The sequence below is a fragment of the Cuculus canorus genome, chromosome 8 (assembly GCF_017976375.1).
Source record: "Cuculus canorus isolate bCucCan1 chromosome 8, bCucCan1.pri, whole genome shotgun sequence".
In the NCBI taxonomy this organism is placed as follows: domain Eukaryota; kingdom Metazoa; phylum Chordata; class Aves; order Cuculiformes; family Cuculidae; genus Cuculus; species Cuculus canorus.
Genome location: NC_071408.1, coordinates 31055715 through 31074095, shown reverse-complemented (window position 1 = coordinate 31074095; position 18381 = coordinate 31055715). Strand labels below are relative to the sequence as shown.

The 18381-nt window shown below is 39.5% G+C and overlaps 1 protein-coding gene across 24 annotated transcripts in view; it reads right to left on the bottom strand.

Moving 5' to 3' along the window:
- The window catches only part of ADGRL2 (adhesion G protein-coupled receptor L2), a 401353-nt gene that overhangs the window by 120268 nt on the left and 262704 nt on the right, over positions 1-18381 (bottom strand). For all 24 annotated transcript variants that reach the window (XM_054073438.1, XM_054073439.1, XM_054073437.1 and 21 more), the window contains one exon: positions 11590-11762. In XM_054073438.1, the coding sequence (XP_053929413.1) occupies positions 11590-11662 (73 nt within the window). In that variant the 5' untranslated portion in view covers positions 11663-11762. The remainder of the gene's footprint in view (positions 1-11589; positions 11763-18381) is intronic.

Sequence of the window (18381 nt, the reverse complement as noted above, 5' to 3'; positions counted from 1 at the left end):
TTTTATCGGAGAGTGCAGTGGTAAGACAAGGGGTAACAGTTTTAGGTTGAAAGAGGGGATATTTTGATTATATATTAGGAAAAAATGTTTTCCCAGGTTGCCCAGAGAAGCTGTGAACACCCCATTACTGCAGGTGTTCAAAGCCAGGTTGGATGAGGCTTGGAGCAACCTGATCCGCTGGGAGGTGTCCCTGCTCATGGCAAACAGGTAGGAACTGGATGATCTTTAAGGTCCCTTCCAACCCCAACTATTCTATGATACAAGATTCTAGCAAAGAATGATACATTTTAGACCTGTTTCCCCCTTGAAAACGCCATGCCCATCCATCAGGCACAGCGGTTTCCCGAGCTCAAGTGGACACACAGATCACACTGGTTTTTCATCTGCATAAGGATGGAGCACTCTGGCCATGATCTACATCTCTCTCATCTGTCAGAGTCACATGGTTCAGGGAGATGACTCGGGGAAAACATCTCCCTAGAAGGAAGATGGAGTGTCTTCTACCAGTCCACCACAGGGCCACCACCTGGGTGCCAGGGTCAGCACAAGGGAGGGTGATGGGGTGACACTCCCCATCCCCATCAGGTGAAAATACTGCAGCTCAGCGTTACCCGGCTCACCCCTCTGATGTGCACCTCCCCAGGAGCGCAGCCGTGCCCAACCTCCGCGACGCCGGCGCAGATGTCCTCCTGCCCAGGTGTGCGGAGGGCACCTGCAGCCTTGCCCTTGACGGTCTTCTAAAGGCACACTGCCTACTGCAAACATCTTCGGATAATTAAATTTTAATACTTTCACTTTGAAAAGCAAACACCCGACACCGAGAAGCTCGGCACATCTCCACGTGCTCCAGAGACTTTCCTAAATAACTTGTCAGCAGTACTAATTGAAAGTGTGTAGTGCTAATGTGTTAACAGCAGACAGCTGATCAAAAGAATACCTATTTTCCACAGAAAACTGGAATTTCTTGGGGGGTGGGAAGAGATAAATGTGGATCTAGTATTATATAAAAGTTTTTTTACTATTTATTTGGGATCTAATTAGAAATTACTGTTACACATCCCAACCATATGCTTTGTAGGAGGGTTCTTTTCCTCCCCTTAAACAGCATCAAAGCCTTACCATTGACCTCAGTAGAGATACTTCCAGTTTTGGACTCCTGAACACAACACACACAGAATACAACTGTGTTGTTTCTCTTAAAGTCTCTGACTGTAAGGTCTAGGTGTATTTTCAAATGACAGCAACAAATTGGACAGCTCTGAAAACAGACTTATCAGTTTAGGTCGCAGATACGCTATTGTGTTGTCTGTTCTCCTGAGTCAGCAGAATAAGCACTCTCGTAACCTTCAACGCGCTGGTTGAGGAAACCAAAAAAGGCGGTGAGTGTGGAAAAAAAAAGAGGAAAAAAACCCCAAAAATAAGCATTTTAAGTCCAGAGATGCTAGTCTGCCACAATCAAAAGGAGACTCCCACCTACACTGCAGATCTAATGTAGGAGACGTGACTTCATAAACGCTCGGAGAATAAAAACGAAATTATAGCTGAGCATATATGTACATAATTGTTAAAGATATATACTTAACTATAATATTAAAATATATCTATTAATATTATATATTTCTATTTAAAAAATACTCAGGTTTAAGCTCCAACTGGGAAGGTAATTTCTTCAAAAATTAATTCCCAGTGAAAGGTATATATATGTGTGGGTAACATAAATGAAAAGTGATTCCAAAAGCTTTTATTCCAATAACTCCTTCACCTCTCATTCCCCCAGGTTATCTTAAGGATATAGCATCATTGAGAATTATTTTCACAGAACAGCAATTTTAGATAACAAGGATATTGGAGATGAGAATTGTGCGTCTAAAAACACTTCCATGTCTAAAAATATGAAATATTATGGGGTAAACATAGTGTGGTTTGCCTATTAAAATGGTTAGCTGGGATAAATAAGTAAATATATATAATACTTCTAAGAACTAAGTTTTAGTTAACAAGCTTCTAGGAAAAGTCACCTCAGTAGGGTCCCACAAGAACGTGACCCGTCTTTCACAGATGGGTCTACTGCCAACGCTCCTGGGAATCACTTGCTTGGGAGCGGTGAACTAACGCCACATATCTCAATAGAAAAGCGTTGCATAAAAATTCTTGAAATCTTCAATAATGAGCTTTCCTCATGTTATTTCTTCACAGTGTCACTGGAAACAATTCATTGGGCCTTATCAGACAAGAGTTCCCATTTTCTATCATTCCATTTTAACCTGCCTAATCAGTTGAACTAAAGTACTTGATGTAAAATGATTCCTTTAGTTGCCTTAGCTACAAATCCCTGCAGTATTGTATAATTGAAATCTACTCACGTAAGTTAGGAATAATTAGGACCCCAAATTAAGCCAAACACAAAGTTAATTCAAATAGTCAGCTGCTGTCATTTAAATAGTTACAGAGTTTTATTGTTGCTTAACATCTTTGAATGCTTTTAAATGCATTATTTTTTTTTTCCCCTGTTATGATCTGATCCTTTACTCCAAATGGAATTAGCATTAAGAGAAGAAATTTTGGTCGGGTCACAATCCTTTCACACCTTAACGAAACTTTTTTCCCCTATTGTTGTCAATACTTTTTTTTTTTTAAAGCAGTCGGGGAAAAAAAGAAATTAAAAGGAATGAAAGCAGACGAGGCTTTGAAGCAAATAAAGTCAAAATCACTGAGTCTGTTACAAATGGCATTAACACGACGACAGACTCAGCCTCTCTTCATGTTTCAAAATCCTTCTGTAAAAAGAAGGCAACATAAAAATGCTGTTTAAATGGATCCATAATAAATCTAAGCACTAGAAAACATGCACCAAAGAGGAAAGGTTATATATTACAACTGGAGCTGTTGCCAGAACAGAGTTCAAACTCTGCTGATTTAACAGAGTGAAATTCAAAATAATTTATACCGCAAATTAATTTGTTTTCTATTCAATACATAACAAAATAACTGTTGAACTACTGGATTGCAGTGTAACTGGTAAAGAAAACACTGGTGGTTAGATACATTTCTCCACTGTTTTTCTGTCAGCACTTGGTTTACACTGCAGAACAAAACACCGTGTAGTATAAATCCTTCAAGACAGTTTATATATGGATCACTTCCAGACTTTTGTATCCTGAATTTTTAAAAATGTATCTGCACAGATGCTTTTTATAAACATGAAGATATACATACATATATATCTTTTTACACTAGTATAAAGATACAGAAGAATTCAAATTGTTTGTTACTGAGCAGATTTGAATTGAAGGCCTAAACCAAACAGTTTATGCATGATATGCCATGCTGATATATTTAATTTTTTTTTCCAGCTGGTACATTAATACATGAAGTGATGTTTTGTGGACTCTATCCATCTTTACGGGTAATAATCCACATCACAAACCACCCATTTGCCCTCTAGTACTTTCCATGCTTCACTCTTCACGCATGCCAGCTTCATCTGCTGCAAATTAAATGATGCAAAACTGTAAGCAGCAAACTGTTCGGTTTAGTTTACTAAAAGCATATTTATCTTTAGCCACTAAAAAGCATGATCAGTTCTAAGCCACAAACCCACATTTTTCCAATAGACTTTCAATGGGAAATGTTAACAACGGCGCAGAATAAATCCCAGTTTTATAATTTAAGTAACATTTTATAATTACAAAAAAAAAAGACATAATATTAAAGGCAATCCACAAGGCTAAGTTGGAGAAGAGAACTGGGGCAGCTCAATGGGGATAGGTAGGAGAAACTAACGTGAAGAAATACTGCAGGAGGCAGATCGAGTCACATGCAGAGTCGAACAAGATCAGTGGCAAATCTAATGGTTAAAACAGAAGGGATGTGAAATTCTCATTGCTTTTCCAACTACAAATGCGGCAGACAGGAGAATCTGGTTTCAGTGTCAACTTCCTCCCAAGTTTCCTAAATGAATTACTGAATTCAAATTTAACAGGAAAATTGCTCAAACAGCACCTTGCATTAATTGTACTTTCTGCTGGAAGAGAACAAAACTCCCTAACTCCTGAGAGAGACATCAAAACCCCTGACGAGGGAGAACACAAAAGCCAGCTCTCCTCCCATCATCGAGATCCCTCATAAAACTCACAGAGTGCTGTATCCAACAGCTGAAAGTTATGTGGTCCCCTGGGTTTCTCACATGTATGTGTTGCTCTGGCAACGGATGAAAAAAAATTCATTTTGCTTCCTAACTAGTCTCACACACACACATTTTATACACCAAGACAACATCAGTGATTATTATACCAGTATAAATCAAGAAAACAAAAAAAGAATGAAACATTCCCAGCCACCAAGTCTGGTCCAAGCTCAGAAGGATCAGGGAATTTCCCCTGCCACCGCCAACACACCGGCGTATGTTTACACAGGTTGCCTTAATGTCACCAGGACGCAGACAAAAGGACCCATGAAGCAACCTAACGTTGACACAAGTCTTTCTCTACACTTCCAAACAAAGCCAGGAGACAGAAATTACAGAAACACAAAGACCTTTAGAAAATTGGGTTCAAGATTTTTTTTCTGGAAGGGCAAGAATTTGGGACACCTTTTAAGCAAAAGGGCTTTTTTTAGTTCCTGTCTATCAGAAAGAACTGCCTATTTGATTTATCACATGGCATCTTTGGATTTGAGATATGGCACATTTACAGAATCACCCCTATAAAATTTATCTTGTGTTAGAAATCTAAAAAAACACAGTATTCCTGGAAAAAAGTGATTGATGATTGGAAAAAAAAAAATTCAGCGTTCATGCCTCTCATTTGAAACGCCAATCCAAATAAGCCGTCAATAGAGAAACTAGTACTGTCTATAGAAACGAGTAAAAGTGGAGCAGATCCAGCTTTGACAGAATTAAATTTGATCAAATTTGAAGTGATTAGAAATAGAAAGCCTGCAGGGTGATGGTACCAGCACAGGCACATAGTAAGCACCATGTAAAACTGAAAGTACAACAAAATTATTCATCAACCTTTACACTATCTATCTGTCTGTTTCATTTTCTTATCTTATTTTCTTCTCATTTCATTCTTGGACAGCACACGATGCAACGAAGCACCGCTTTAAAGCTATATTATCCAAGTACAAAGTCATACAGTAAATAAACCAAATAACGAGAGGGAGCAACTATAAATATTCTTCTAACCAACAAATGTTGATGAGTAAATATGACACTAATTAAAACACTGAAAGGCCAGACAATTTTAAGTGTTTCTTCCATGGTTACTGTATAAATATATATAACTGCATAACAATATGCTGGGAGCTCCTATACCAAGTCCATTTACGAAGAGAGTCTGGATGGACAACAAGCCAAGAACTTCTCCCTTTGAATGGTTTTTTCTCCTCTTCCTCACATAACACAACCTGAAATGCTATCACAACCACAGAAGCAGACACATACATGAGACATATTAGGCGTCTCTGCACAAGTTCTTTTTCTATAGTGCTTTCTTCCTACACGCTGCTGAGATGACACCCATACAACACAAAACCGGCACAAAACATACTACTTTGCTGTACCATTTCCTCACAGAGGTAGACTATGACCATCAATGGATCTGCTTGCAAATATAAAACTTTGCGTGCTTTTAGAGCTTTACAATTAATATTAAATCTAAAATCATTATACTTTATGATCATTTCTATAATCTAATCATAAGGACACTAAATGTAATAAGAAAGCCGGTGCTGAGGTATTCACCGATACCGGATACTGCAGGCAGTTATACTTCCATTTTACACTATGACCTAAAATACAATAGAAAGACAGCATTGTTGAAATTATCTAAAGAATTTGTTACCCAAGACAAACCATATTCTTCCACTTGACAGAGAACAGAAATGAAAATAATTAGGCACTTCTCAAATACAACTGATAATAAAAACAAATGATGGGTTGTTTTTAAATCAGTTGCTATGTTCTTGGAAAGGTACCTTACCTTAATAAACTAATCAGAGTTGTATTTAATAAAACAGAAGCTCCTTAGGCAACAGGGTCAGCGCAGGTTAGCGTAAGTCAACCCCCTCTCACTGCAGTGGTCAGCTGCCGGGCACACCTCGCCCAGCGAGACCCGTTCAGGTCACAGACATGAAAGACAGTAAACTGAACTAATAGCTTAGAGGGCTCTGAAAATAACATCTGCCCTTACCACAACACACTCGATTTCTACAGTTTCATACGTTAAGGGTTCTTTTCTTCTTCTAACCACAGAGGTCGAGACCGTGCAAAATCCCCCATCATAAAGGAGAATGTTTTTAAGTAGCTGAGGAAGACAGCATATCAAAATAGTAATCTTAATATTTAGTATAATTATGCATTTCTACTTTTTACTTTCCTTAAATTATAGGACCCTTACATTAACATTTCCTAGCAAATCCTCAAAAATGTTAGTAGAGGTTCTTTACGTATTCTTCTACATGGTTCTTCTACATTTTAAAGCAGTTCTAGTTTTGCTTTGGTTTCAAAAATGTAATGTTACAGCCTAGGATCCTGCAGACCTCACTGCTCAGGGAATATATGAAAGGATATTCACTGCCAGCATGCTAAAGAATCTCTGGCTTTTCCAGACAGTCTGTCAGTCTCTATTATCGGGAAACGCACTTGAAAAGTTTAACAGACATTCTTCTTGAAGAAGAAGTTAGGTCTCACCGTTCAGATCAATTTCCTTTTCAGAAGATACATTTGGCTTCTATCTCCCTCACAAAATAAAAATTCTCCTGGATAAAAATGCACCAGACTATCCCATGATAAATGACATGCTCTTCCAGGGAAGAAAACAGGACCCGGCACAGCAGTCTGAAGAAACCCAATTGCTCCCTTCACAGAGATATTTTCTTCCACACAATCCGCATCAACCAATTAAGAAAAAAACATTTGCTAAAGAATCATAAAACACATTAGGTATGCATGATAAAAATAAAGATAGCGTTGGCAGGCTTGTTAGAGTGACCCTCCAAAGGGCAGGCAATAATCGTCCAGCCTCGGGACACCGCGTCTGCGTACAGATGCTTTGCAACCTCTGTTCAACCAAGTAGTTGCCCACTCACTGTACGCTTCACAGAGCTCTCCCTGCGATAAACTCCCTGGCTAGGATTTAAATTAGTACTCCGATTTGCTCTTGTGTGACTCCATAATGGGTTACCGCTACAAGGTAGACCTTAAATCGCCTCATTAAGAGAAGATGATTTCTTCTCAAGTCCAGGGTACAAGATTTTTTGAATTTTTATCCTGGACAAAATCCTACTGAAGCTCCTGAGTAGACGTGTAGAAAAGCCAACACGCTTCTACAGTTTGTTGAGTACTTGTGCCATCTGCCTTAGACATTCAAAGTCTGAGTGCTTGACAGGAGGGTGAAGATCTGAAGCAACAAACTAAAATAGCAAATAACTTTGTAGTGGCCCAATGTACATTATGTGTACTTAGTACGTCTTTTCTTTAGTAAATGCACTAACTCCGGATATGCACTTAAAACTGCTTCCAATTTAACATTCAGCTCCTTGGCAGGCAGAAGTGGAATTTCCAGGAATTTATATTTCTCAGTGTAATGTTAATTAAAATGTACATTCAGAAGCAAAGACAGAATGGATTTTTTTGAAAAAAATTAACGTCGTTTAGGAAAACAGAATTAAACAGATAATGAAAGCATCATGCTTCTTCCTTTGGACAAAGTGTAGATAATAATTCATAATAAAATAAATTAAGATTGTATTAAACCTCGGTTAAAATAAAACATAAACAAAGAAAATTATTTAAGTGCTTTCCAGGCAGAAGAAAATAAGATGAAAAGCATCTAAAGCTCATCAAAAAAGGTAGACTCCGTAAGCAAAATAAAGCTTAAAATATCAAAACTTGTACAGCCCAAAACCTAATCTTAATCAGAATGTTTAGCTCTGACGTCTTATTTCATGTGCATATTAGTGTATCTGTCTTAACTTGCTTGAAGAGAAACCAATAATATGTATAATAGGCTTTTACTCTGCTTTGCTATGGAAACAAGGCATGTGTGATCTCACACTCTGACTTTCTGTATTTTCTCAGCTAATTTTTAACTTGTTGGATGATTTCAACTAATTAGGAAAGAAAAAAATAAAATAAAAAAAAAGTGGTGTCAAAAGTAATTAATTTCCTATAGTTTCTAGGAATCGGGTAAGCAAAGGTGGGAGAGACTCAGCTGCACGGGACTGAAATATTTCAAGTTTCAAATATTGAAGGAGCACAAAGCCCCTCCTTCCACGAGCGCAGAGCCAGGGCTGGGCTCTGGCACAGCCGCAGTGGCAGCTCCTGGCTCCAGACCAGGCTTCATACCACTACCTGCGTAACTCCCAATCAAACAAGTTCTTTCAGTCTGTCTTTTGCAAGAAAATCGCCGTTTTAAAGACATACCTAGAGTAGAATATGCTAGAAAAGGGGACAGAAAAACACCTTTGGAAATGGCATTAATATTGGAGCTCACGACTTCAGTTTTGCATTTCTTTCTGCTGCCTCTCATCTTGTCCTTTTTTAGGGCTGCAACGCTTGCTGTTGATGGTAATAATGTTTTTCAAGCCTCTACACAAAGATATTGACCTGTTGTTGATCAATGTAGCAGCAGTGTATAATAACTCGGCGCAGTTTTTGCTGCCAGCGCTCCTTCGTCCCAGGTTCATTTCACCTGAAGGAACAGACTGCTTCAAAAGCAACCCCACCTGGACTGCGCCGGCCACAAAAAACAAAGCAAACCCGAGACCTTCTTAACTGCAAATACGATTCCTATTTCAATAGGTGACACCGAAATAAAATTGCCACCTTCATATAACCGTGTCTGTTTGCTAATTCCCCGCTGAGCTAAAGTTAAGGTACGTGGAGAGTAATGAAGGCTTTATCTTCATTGCAAAAATGCTTCATTATGTGAATAAATGAATCACTTGTCTGCACCCAGGATCTATTTTTTCCCCTCCCTCTCTCTGTTTAACTGTACAGAATAAAGTATAACAACAGGGAATTCAGGAAGGTTTCATCTCTCCCACCAATTGCAACAACCTGCATATACACATCAGATCGCTATAAAACCCCCCAAGTTCCAAACAAGAGAATTAAAGCTTTCTTTTTTTCTATTTCTAGCAAAAGTTAGATGCTCTTATTTTAACCTTTGTTCATGTTCATACTTCCAGGCATGAAGTGCTACTAAAGCACGTTACACTTGGCATCTCTTATTACTGGAGCAGAAGGCAATGTAATCTTGTGAGAAAGTGTAATAATGCGGTATTCATTTTGCTTCTGTGGCTGGAAGCCAACTCGATATTAATATTCATTTCCAGTATACAGAGCCACAATATTTCATTTATTTTAAGAATTTACAATTAATTTGTTATGATTCTGTTATCTGCTCCCAATTTCCTTCCCCGTTTCTTTTAGCTAGAAAAGCAGCTCTTGTACAGACCTTGAAAAAGTAAATTCACAACTGAAGCATCAAAAGATTGCTACCGGCTACTAAAAGCAAGAAAAACAGAGACAGAACAATATGAACTTGAAATATTATAGATGACAATGAAAATTAGCTTTCTGCAAATGGCAAAAATTCAATCTGCTGAAGTTTGCAGTTGACTTTTTCCTTCCCGAACTCAGCAGATAGGGTATTTTCTGCAGCATGAAACCAGAGAAAGTTGTTTGCATGCTTTTCCTTTTGGTTTCCAGATATTCATAACCACCAAGTACATGAATCTTTGTAAAACGTACTAGATAGAGGGATTTGAAACAATTACAATAACAAACAAAACCCTTAGTGTTTTAAAACTTTGGGGGAAGAAAAACTCAGATGCCTCTAGTTCCTATACCTTTGATTTCAACTGGTGCTACTGCTTTTGCAGTGTAAATGCATTTATAATTAACACGAGTTATTACCTAGCCACCCAGCTGTAAGAGTTGCAATTCCATTCTCCTAATACGCATTTACCTCCCTTACCTGTGAAAGAGGCTGGAAAGCGTTTTACCTTCCAGCTGTTGGCACTTACTTTCCTATAAAAGTGAGATTATACCCAACTCCACAGACTCAACAGACACCAAGAGAGCAGTCAGTACAGCAGCTACCAAATCGGAAATCCCATCCGTGATGAAACCATCCAAGATCTGCAGCGTGCCGTGGGAAATGCCAGATTTCTAATATATCCTGGCAATATTGAAGAAGAAGGAGGGAAGGGTGGGAAAAACTGACTGTGAAAGCTATTTAAGTGAAATGAGACTTGCCCGTGTTCAGAAACCTTCATGAAGGCTCCTAGGACGCGTTCCCTGCTATATGTGTGTGTTCACACCTACATATGAACAGCCTACTCCAGCGAAGCTTGTCTGTCACTACAACAAAAGCTCCGAGCTGTGTTAGGCTAGAATACACGCGTAGGAAATGACGAAGAGAACACGGAAGACAGCATTTTTACTGTCATGGAAGACAATATACTTAAATTTTTCACCTCGTGGTTTTGCCACTTTTGGGGAGTAGATCATCTTTGTTTGTATAGATTTGGCAAAGTAAAGAGCAGCTTTCCTGAAGTAAATCTCTGAAAAACTAGCTTTAAAATCCAAAGAATTGTGACAGGGCAAGGTTATGTATCTGCTTTTAAAGATGGTGAGATCACGCCACAGATGCGCCAAAGAAGCCTATATATTATATACTGGCTACAGAGAAACGTAAGAAGGCACAGAGGTGCTATTTTATTCCTAATCCGCCTTTTCACCTGCAATCTAGGCAACCTAAATTATTACACCCAGAAACAGCCTCAAGTTCTATACGAGTATTCCCGATTAAAAATTCATAAACTGTGTTTTCCTGATCATTCTTTTGTGTTTCTCTGTCTATTCAAAGGGCCACAAGAACAGCTGGGGACACAGACTAACTGGATAGAGTCTAAGAAGAAAAACACAAAGAATAAATGACAACTTTTTTTGAAGTTTCTCCTTCCTCATTTCTTTAATTTAAGAGCTATTTTAAACAGCACCTTTGATAACAGCAAAGTATTTTTCTTTTTTTCTAAAAAAAAAAAGAAAAAAGCAAAGATATTTCCAAGCAGATGCTATTTCTGTATGCACTTCGAGATTTAGTTCCCGAAATTTAACTTGCATCGTTCTAATCTTAATGAAGTGTTTGCCATTTTATTTTCAGCCTGCCAAATTAGAAAAGTAAAACAGATATTTCATTGGTAGGGTTGAGTTATTTTATGTCGCATTCAACGTACCTACACATTGCATCTAAATGGCTGTGCAATGAGAACAGAAAAAAGACTAAACCGGATAAAAAATAAAAGCACCTACCAATCAAGGATATTAATAAATGCCACTTCAGATGCCTCATCATCATGTTTCAGTTTTAACATACAACACTGCTTCCAACACAAATTATTTTTTCTTTTTTCATTAAAAAAAACAGACAATTTGAGTCCTATCAATTAAGCTTAGAACACGGTAAAGATATTTTTAGCTTGACATCGTAAAACTTGGAGTCACCTAACAAATTATAATTGTACAGACCATTCATCTCATCTGCAAACTCAAGTAAAAAATAAACTAAAGCTTACCTTCGGTACACTGCAGGAAGCTGATAATGAGCAGAAACCAAAAACTTTGCATTCTGCAGCCAGAAGACACCATTATTGATCCCTGTAAGAATTTTCTTTGTATTCCTTAATGAATCCAGTTACAAAAGCCCAGCATCATCGAAACCAGCAGTCTGCATTATTCATCTTCATACCTGGAGAAGCAGAAGAATTGGAAGAAAAGAAGGGAAAAAAAAAATCCATCAGTAGCTGAACACCAATAGTTTGGAAAACTGAATTCTAATTGACACGAAGACAGAAATTTTTAATAAAAACTGACAGTACACCTGTCCTGTAGCCGCTAATTTGGCAGGTTTGTGGGATGTAATCTCTCAAGGTCAGTGATCATTAAACAGAATGCCAAATAATGATACATGTTAAAGCTGAAAGTACAACTGTTATTGATGTATTTGCATTAAGACACGTGGAGAAGAAACGCTTTCTCCGAATATAAAAAATCAAATTTGCAGATGACAGGGCTAAACCTTTCCCACTCCCCAGATTTGACTCAACCTGCATTTCTCTATCTCGGAGAGCAACAATAAAAGTAAATATCGGGCACTGTCAAATTTCTTAGGGATTCAAAACATTGATTGGCCGAGAACAATGGAGCAACACCGCTCAACAGTAACGCTCTGCAGGCCTCCACCCAGCCAACTGGTCCCACGTTCCCTTTGTGCTACGCGTAGGTCGCTCTCCTCGGATGAGAGGCAGTAACAGCAACTTTGTTGACAAAATACTCTTTGGTGAGGAAGCCCCTTCATATGACCCTAGAGTTTGCCGTATTTCTACTCTAACACCTTCAGAGAGAAGGGAATAAACAGAATGGATGAGACTCTCCTGTCCTTTGCCTCCGACAAGATTTGTCTCCGACTGAAAAATACGAACCAAACCGCTCCCGTAAATGAAGTACTAAAGGAAGAATTCTTAAAGCTATCATTTCCATTTGAAAAATATAATTACAGTGATAGAACGCAGTAGCTGCGACAGAAGATCTGACAGCAGAGCGCTCCCTTTTGCTAATGACTGCATCCTCTCGCCAGCCAACCGAGTAACTGTAGGCATCCTCTTCCACAGCTCACTGCATGAAGCTAGATCACGCTTCAGCCCCTACTATTAGGGTCTGGGAAGTTAGAAAAAAAAAATCACACATACACACACAAAACCAAATTCTTTTTAACTACAAAGTTGGCTCTAAATATTACAGACGTGTGAAACAGCTCTGGAAGAATGACTGAATGTTGCACCAATTATAGATCCAAAGAGCTGAGTCTGCTGCCACACCGGCTTGGTCTCTCCAAGACCCATGGACAGGACTGCTTGGATGTATTTCTGAGATATGTGAAATTAATCTTATTTTAAAAACAAATAACTACATAAAAATTTAAGGGCCACTAATGAGTCTTACGAATACTGAAGCGTATTGAGGGCTTTAAAAATACATTTTTACCCTTTCAGCATGGAGAACTGGAAAGGACGAAGAGCACAAAATGCCAGTCAAAGAAATCCTATGAACTGTGTATAATTTTCCAAAGTAGAAAGTGTAACTCCTTTTATATTAGTCAATGTTAGTATTAATCAATTATAAGTTTGTTCCCTGAGCACACAGACAGCAACAAGACTGACACTTTTTTCCCCCCAAGGAGAAAAAGACGGGAATTAACAGAAAACATTACAGAACAGTTTCTCTGGCTCTCAACGGAGGAGGCAATGAGAATGTGGCAAAAGAGGAAATTATTAAATAGCCAAGTAGGCTTTTTCACTTGGCTCCTCTTAAATACAAGAGATGACACTTCAGCGTAGGCATCCCTCTCACACAACACAAGCGTGCTTGTGATTTCTCACACGAGGAAATCGAAGAGAACCGACATCTGAGGTCAACTGATTCTATATAAATTCATACATAAAACCAAACCCTTTTTTCCAGTTTCCAACTCCAGACTGCTCTTCAATCACGCCCGCTTTTATCAACACATCTTTCAACCACGAGCATGCAATAGTGAACGGAGTGCTCAGTGCAGACAGCCCGAGCGTGGCTCTCCCTGGCACAGACCCACGTGGCTACAGGTGAAAGGTATGAAGGCGATACACCAGCTGCTACAGGACAACCCAAAAGCAATTATGAAGAGACGGTCACACTGTCAACCCAGAAGTAATTATGAACAGACAGTTCATAATTGTATCTCTAGATCTTTCACACTGGGCTGAGAGTGCTCAGCAACCAATAAGTAAATAAATAATTAAATAAATCTAAAAATCCACAATGGATGGAGTGCATTCAGCAGAAATTACAATTGCAAAGGAGCTCCTGCTGAGTGAAGAAGGAAAAATTGCCACCGTGATCAATCAAAAAAACACAAAACCTGGAGATAGTTCAGCTAAAAGCTTGGGAAGAGCTTGGATTAATTTTTCACCTGTAGTACCCAAAGGAAAAATCATACAAGTCTTTCACAGACACTACAGAGTAATCAGTGTAATTCCAGTAAGCAATCAGAATAATCCAAGAGAATAGATGAGGAACGATAACGGCCAAAAGTGAAATTAAGTCAGCCTTATGATTGCTCCCAGTCCGTCCAGAAGAGTTTGACTACTCATGACTCCAGTTTTATGGTTATTTCCATAACCTATCACCGCACACCCAGATTTTGAGACATCTCCCTTCACCTTCAACTAGACAGTGACAGACCTGTGCTTTATCATCCTAAACTCACTGCTTCCTTGTGGGCTTATTCTAAATTAGAAGGGGAAAGAGGGTTGTGTTAAAAACAAAAGCAATAATCAAAGGACCCCTTGCAGTACCCAACATCTCTCTAGGAAACAGCTGCAAAATTCATAGCGGAGACTTCTTTTTTTCAAAATCAACTAAGAGTTCCTGGCCTTGTACACAGATTTACTGTAATTATTTTAATAAGAAACCACAGTTCCCGAAACGATATTATTGGGTTTTGTGATACCAAAACCAGCTGAAATTATTCAACTAAGAATAAATGCAAAATATTTTAAGGAGAAATTTAAGTCCTTTCTGCAATATATTGTTCTCTCTAAAATGCTGTAGCCTACAGACATAGAATTTAACTCAGTGTGCTGCTGGAAAAAGAATTCAAAATAAACCAACCAGCCCCTACCCGATTATCAGTAACACATGTTTTTCTAAAAAAGCAAGAAAAAATTAAGCAGTGTTTGAAAACTGATGCAGTGGGGTTTGGTTTGGCTTATTTCTTTTCTTTCGCATAAAAAAAATAACAGCTTCACAGCGAACAGATTTTAACGCAACCTATATATTTGAGAAGCTCTGTGTGGCTCCAAGTAAAAGAGCGGTGCAGTTCTGAACCAACTATTTATCAGCATAACAAAAGCTAATCCTGGAAAAGGCACCCAGACATGAGCTGGAGCCAGCGAGCACTCCGGCGATAGACACTGCCGTCAGCCGCGTCCTTCTGCCCATCCATCCATCAACGATACGGAGACCGACCGTGGCATCTCACAAACAACAAGTCCCAAACCAAACAACCAGGACCAGGAAAAGATGGATTAAGTTACTTCTTTGTCAACAGAGAAAAAGGAGACCACTGCGAGCGGCTGTCCTACGCAAATAACTGATTTCCCCTCAGACCTTAATAAACCTTTTCTCTGCATTTCTGGCTGCTTGGGCTTGTGGGTGGGGCAGGGAGAAACTCCCTAGAGCAAAAGGTTGCTTGAATTTCAGAGCGCAATAAAAGCTGCCCAGAAAAATCTCAGTTGTAACTTAAATCCCTACCTCTGGGCCATACTGCAGTTTCCTATACCAAAAATAAAAAAAAAACCCTCCTGCTGGAAACAGAGCGGCTCACCTTGTTAAGTTTCTTCGTGTATGTGCTGTTAAAGAAGCCCAGATCAGGAATGGAAATGTTAATGTTCAAACCTGTACACTGCAAAGGTATTGGGCATTTCTTCATACCTTATTCATAAGCTGTGCTCCAAGTCCCGAATATCTTAGTACCCCTGCTTCGCTTTCTTGTTCTTCCGTACTTCTGAAACTCCTTACAGGCGGAACACGACCGCTGTAGCATACGTGCTACTGTTGGCCATCCCTCTCCCCACGGCATTGCTCAAGAGCACCCCAGAGATAAGAGAGAGCTGCTCCAAGCACGCTCCTTCAAATACTTTCATGTTTGAAGACTAAGACCTCTGAAGGACTGCTGCGTCCCGACTCTACTCTGCTTAACCTTCCCAAGGTTTTATTTTCAAAAGCCAAAGAAAGGGTCTTTTAAGAGCTCCTGGACAACTCGCACAGCATGCTCAAGAGCTGCCTTTTCCCTCCTATTGCATCCAGCTTTTCAAGCAATTAAGGCAGAGGGGAACACAGAGATCCTTGCTAAGCAAGGATGTTTTCCTTTAGCTGAAAGTCAGGCTAACGCCGATGCATTTTACAACGTTGTGCTTAATTTTCCAAATCATCTAAGAAACACCGTGAAGCACTTGCAGCTTCAGTCAAGCTTTAACATCCCTACTACAGAAATAAAAATTAGGCTGCCTTTACAGACGACGAGGCACAAAGAGGCACGGAACACCAGCCAGAGCCGCACAGCTTGTATGCGAAGAGGAACTAGCAGGACCCAGGCAGGGTTTCTTATAAATCCTGTATGACCTACCTTGCCACACACGCAGCACCCCCGCCGCCTTTCATAACCCAGTTTATGAAACTAGTAATTCTGTAATATATCCGAGAGACTCTGCAGAGGAAAGGAGGGGGGAACGGAGGCAAGGGTGAGTAGATCTATATTCATACAATGTAATAGACTAGTTAGTCTCCCGAGAAATCACGTGTCCACGTGCTTTCCCATCATGAGGCTTTCCCAATTTAAAAAAAAAAAAAAAAAGAGTTAACTTCCTATAATCTGTAACCTAAGAATTTAATTAGTGCAGTATGATTAGTAAAACTGTCTTAAACCACATTAGTACAGTACTAGAATGAGACTAATGCCGTTGATGATCCAAGAGCTATAGTTTTATACCTGTCTGCAACGAGATCCAGCTCCCATTTTCAACACTGAACATACCTTCAGATGCATTCAGTAGGAGTTATTCCTACGGCTTCAACATTGCTGTTCAAAAATTGACTTACATTAATAAGTTTGCATTCGTGCTACTGTGCCAGATTGTAGGAAATCTTCAAAGTTACGAGATCTTACAAAAAACCCTGAAGACAAGCAAGACCCCATACTGATTTCGTTAGTATCCTTCTCCTGCCTGTGGTAAACAATCAATGCCTCATCTGTTCCAATTAAATAAGGTATGCATTACAAGAAGAAAGGGAGGGCTAACTCTGCTCTGTCTAAAATTGGTTAACAAAAGACTTACTTTCCATTAAAAGCAATTCAGTGCTTAAAACGAACCAGAGAATCTTATCTGCAATTTTGTATTCTACAGTCCCTATTAATTGTCACCTTGAACACCGGATTTCTAACCCAAAACACCTCTCCCCGAGCTGCATGGAAGGAATACAGCATCAGGGAAGGGAACAATACAGTAAAAACAAGACTTGACCAAGGTCATTCAACCTTGCAACAACGACAAAAAATTACTTTGATGCATTCAGTTGCGTTGTGCTCTGAAGTGACATCCCCACCACTGAAAGGGCACGTGCTAAACTCATACCCGACACCGAGAACGCCCACCCCAGCCCAGCCTGGGTTCCCAGCTCACCAGTGCAGATGGGGATCTTAACACCAGATCCACCTAATGCAAGACATGACACTTAATAGCGCGCTGACGCGATCAGAACAGTGCACCATCACAATTTAGTCCATCAGCACACAGCAGCTCAGTGGTCTACCGCAATCATTCACAGAGAAAATAAATAGGATTTAAGAGGAAAAGACGAAGATTTCCTTTCTCATCAGCACTCCAGTTCGCCTTGGCCTCACTCGTGTGTTTTACAGACACGTTACACGGTGTTCCATTCCTGACAAGCCAGCTCTGCCCCTTCTTGTTAACACAGGATAAAGCTTGGACACTCTAGGGAGTTTTCATTCAATAAGCCAGCAAAGTAAACCTTTGCTAGCACTAATAAGAACGGCTTTTTTTGGCTTCAGGCACTCTCCTTTTGCCAAGCCTGAATTTTTCTTTTTGCCTTTGCTAAATGCTCAGAACCAGGGGGGCGGAGGGGACGGGTGTCACTCAATCCTCATCGCAAATCCCCTGTATTTCACCTGAATCGACATCGCACCACCACACCGGACCACCTCCACTCAAAGTGCGCAGGGAAAACCTTCTCAAGGCTCCTGCTCTCTGTGTCACTACATCTTCCCGGGGCCTCAAAGATAAACCCCCAGTATCCAAAGAGGGAAGGGAAAGGGATGCCGTAAGTCAATTACAACCGTTATCAGCTGTAATATCTTAGCGTCATGCTGAGCATGTTAAATATGCTGATCACTTTGGACACCAGAGGCACAGTCTGAGCCTGTTTGCCATTCTCGTCATTAAACTGCAAAACAAATAGCTCTCATTTGCAAACCTACGTAGGGCAGATTTTATGAACATCAAAAATAAACAAGAAAATAATGAATAACTATAAAAAACACTGAGAACCATATGACAAACCAAAAAAAGCAATCATAACAGCTGAAGAAAATTCAAAGGCTTTTCAAGCTTGTCACAGAAATCCTCGAAATAATCTATTTATATTAGGAGATATCATTCTTTTCCCTTGGAAAAAAAAAAACACACTAGACTAACATCAACCAAAGACACCGCAGCCTTGTAAGACAGTAAACTGTTTGCTGACAGCCTTGA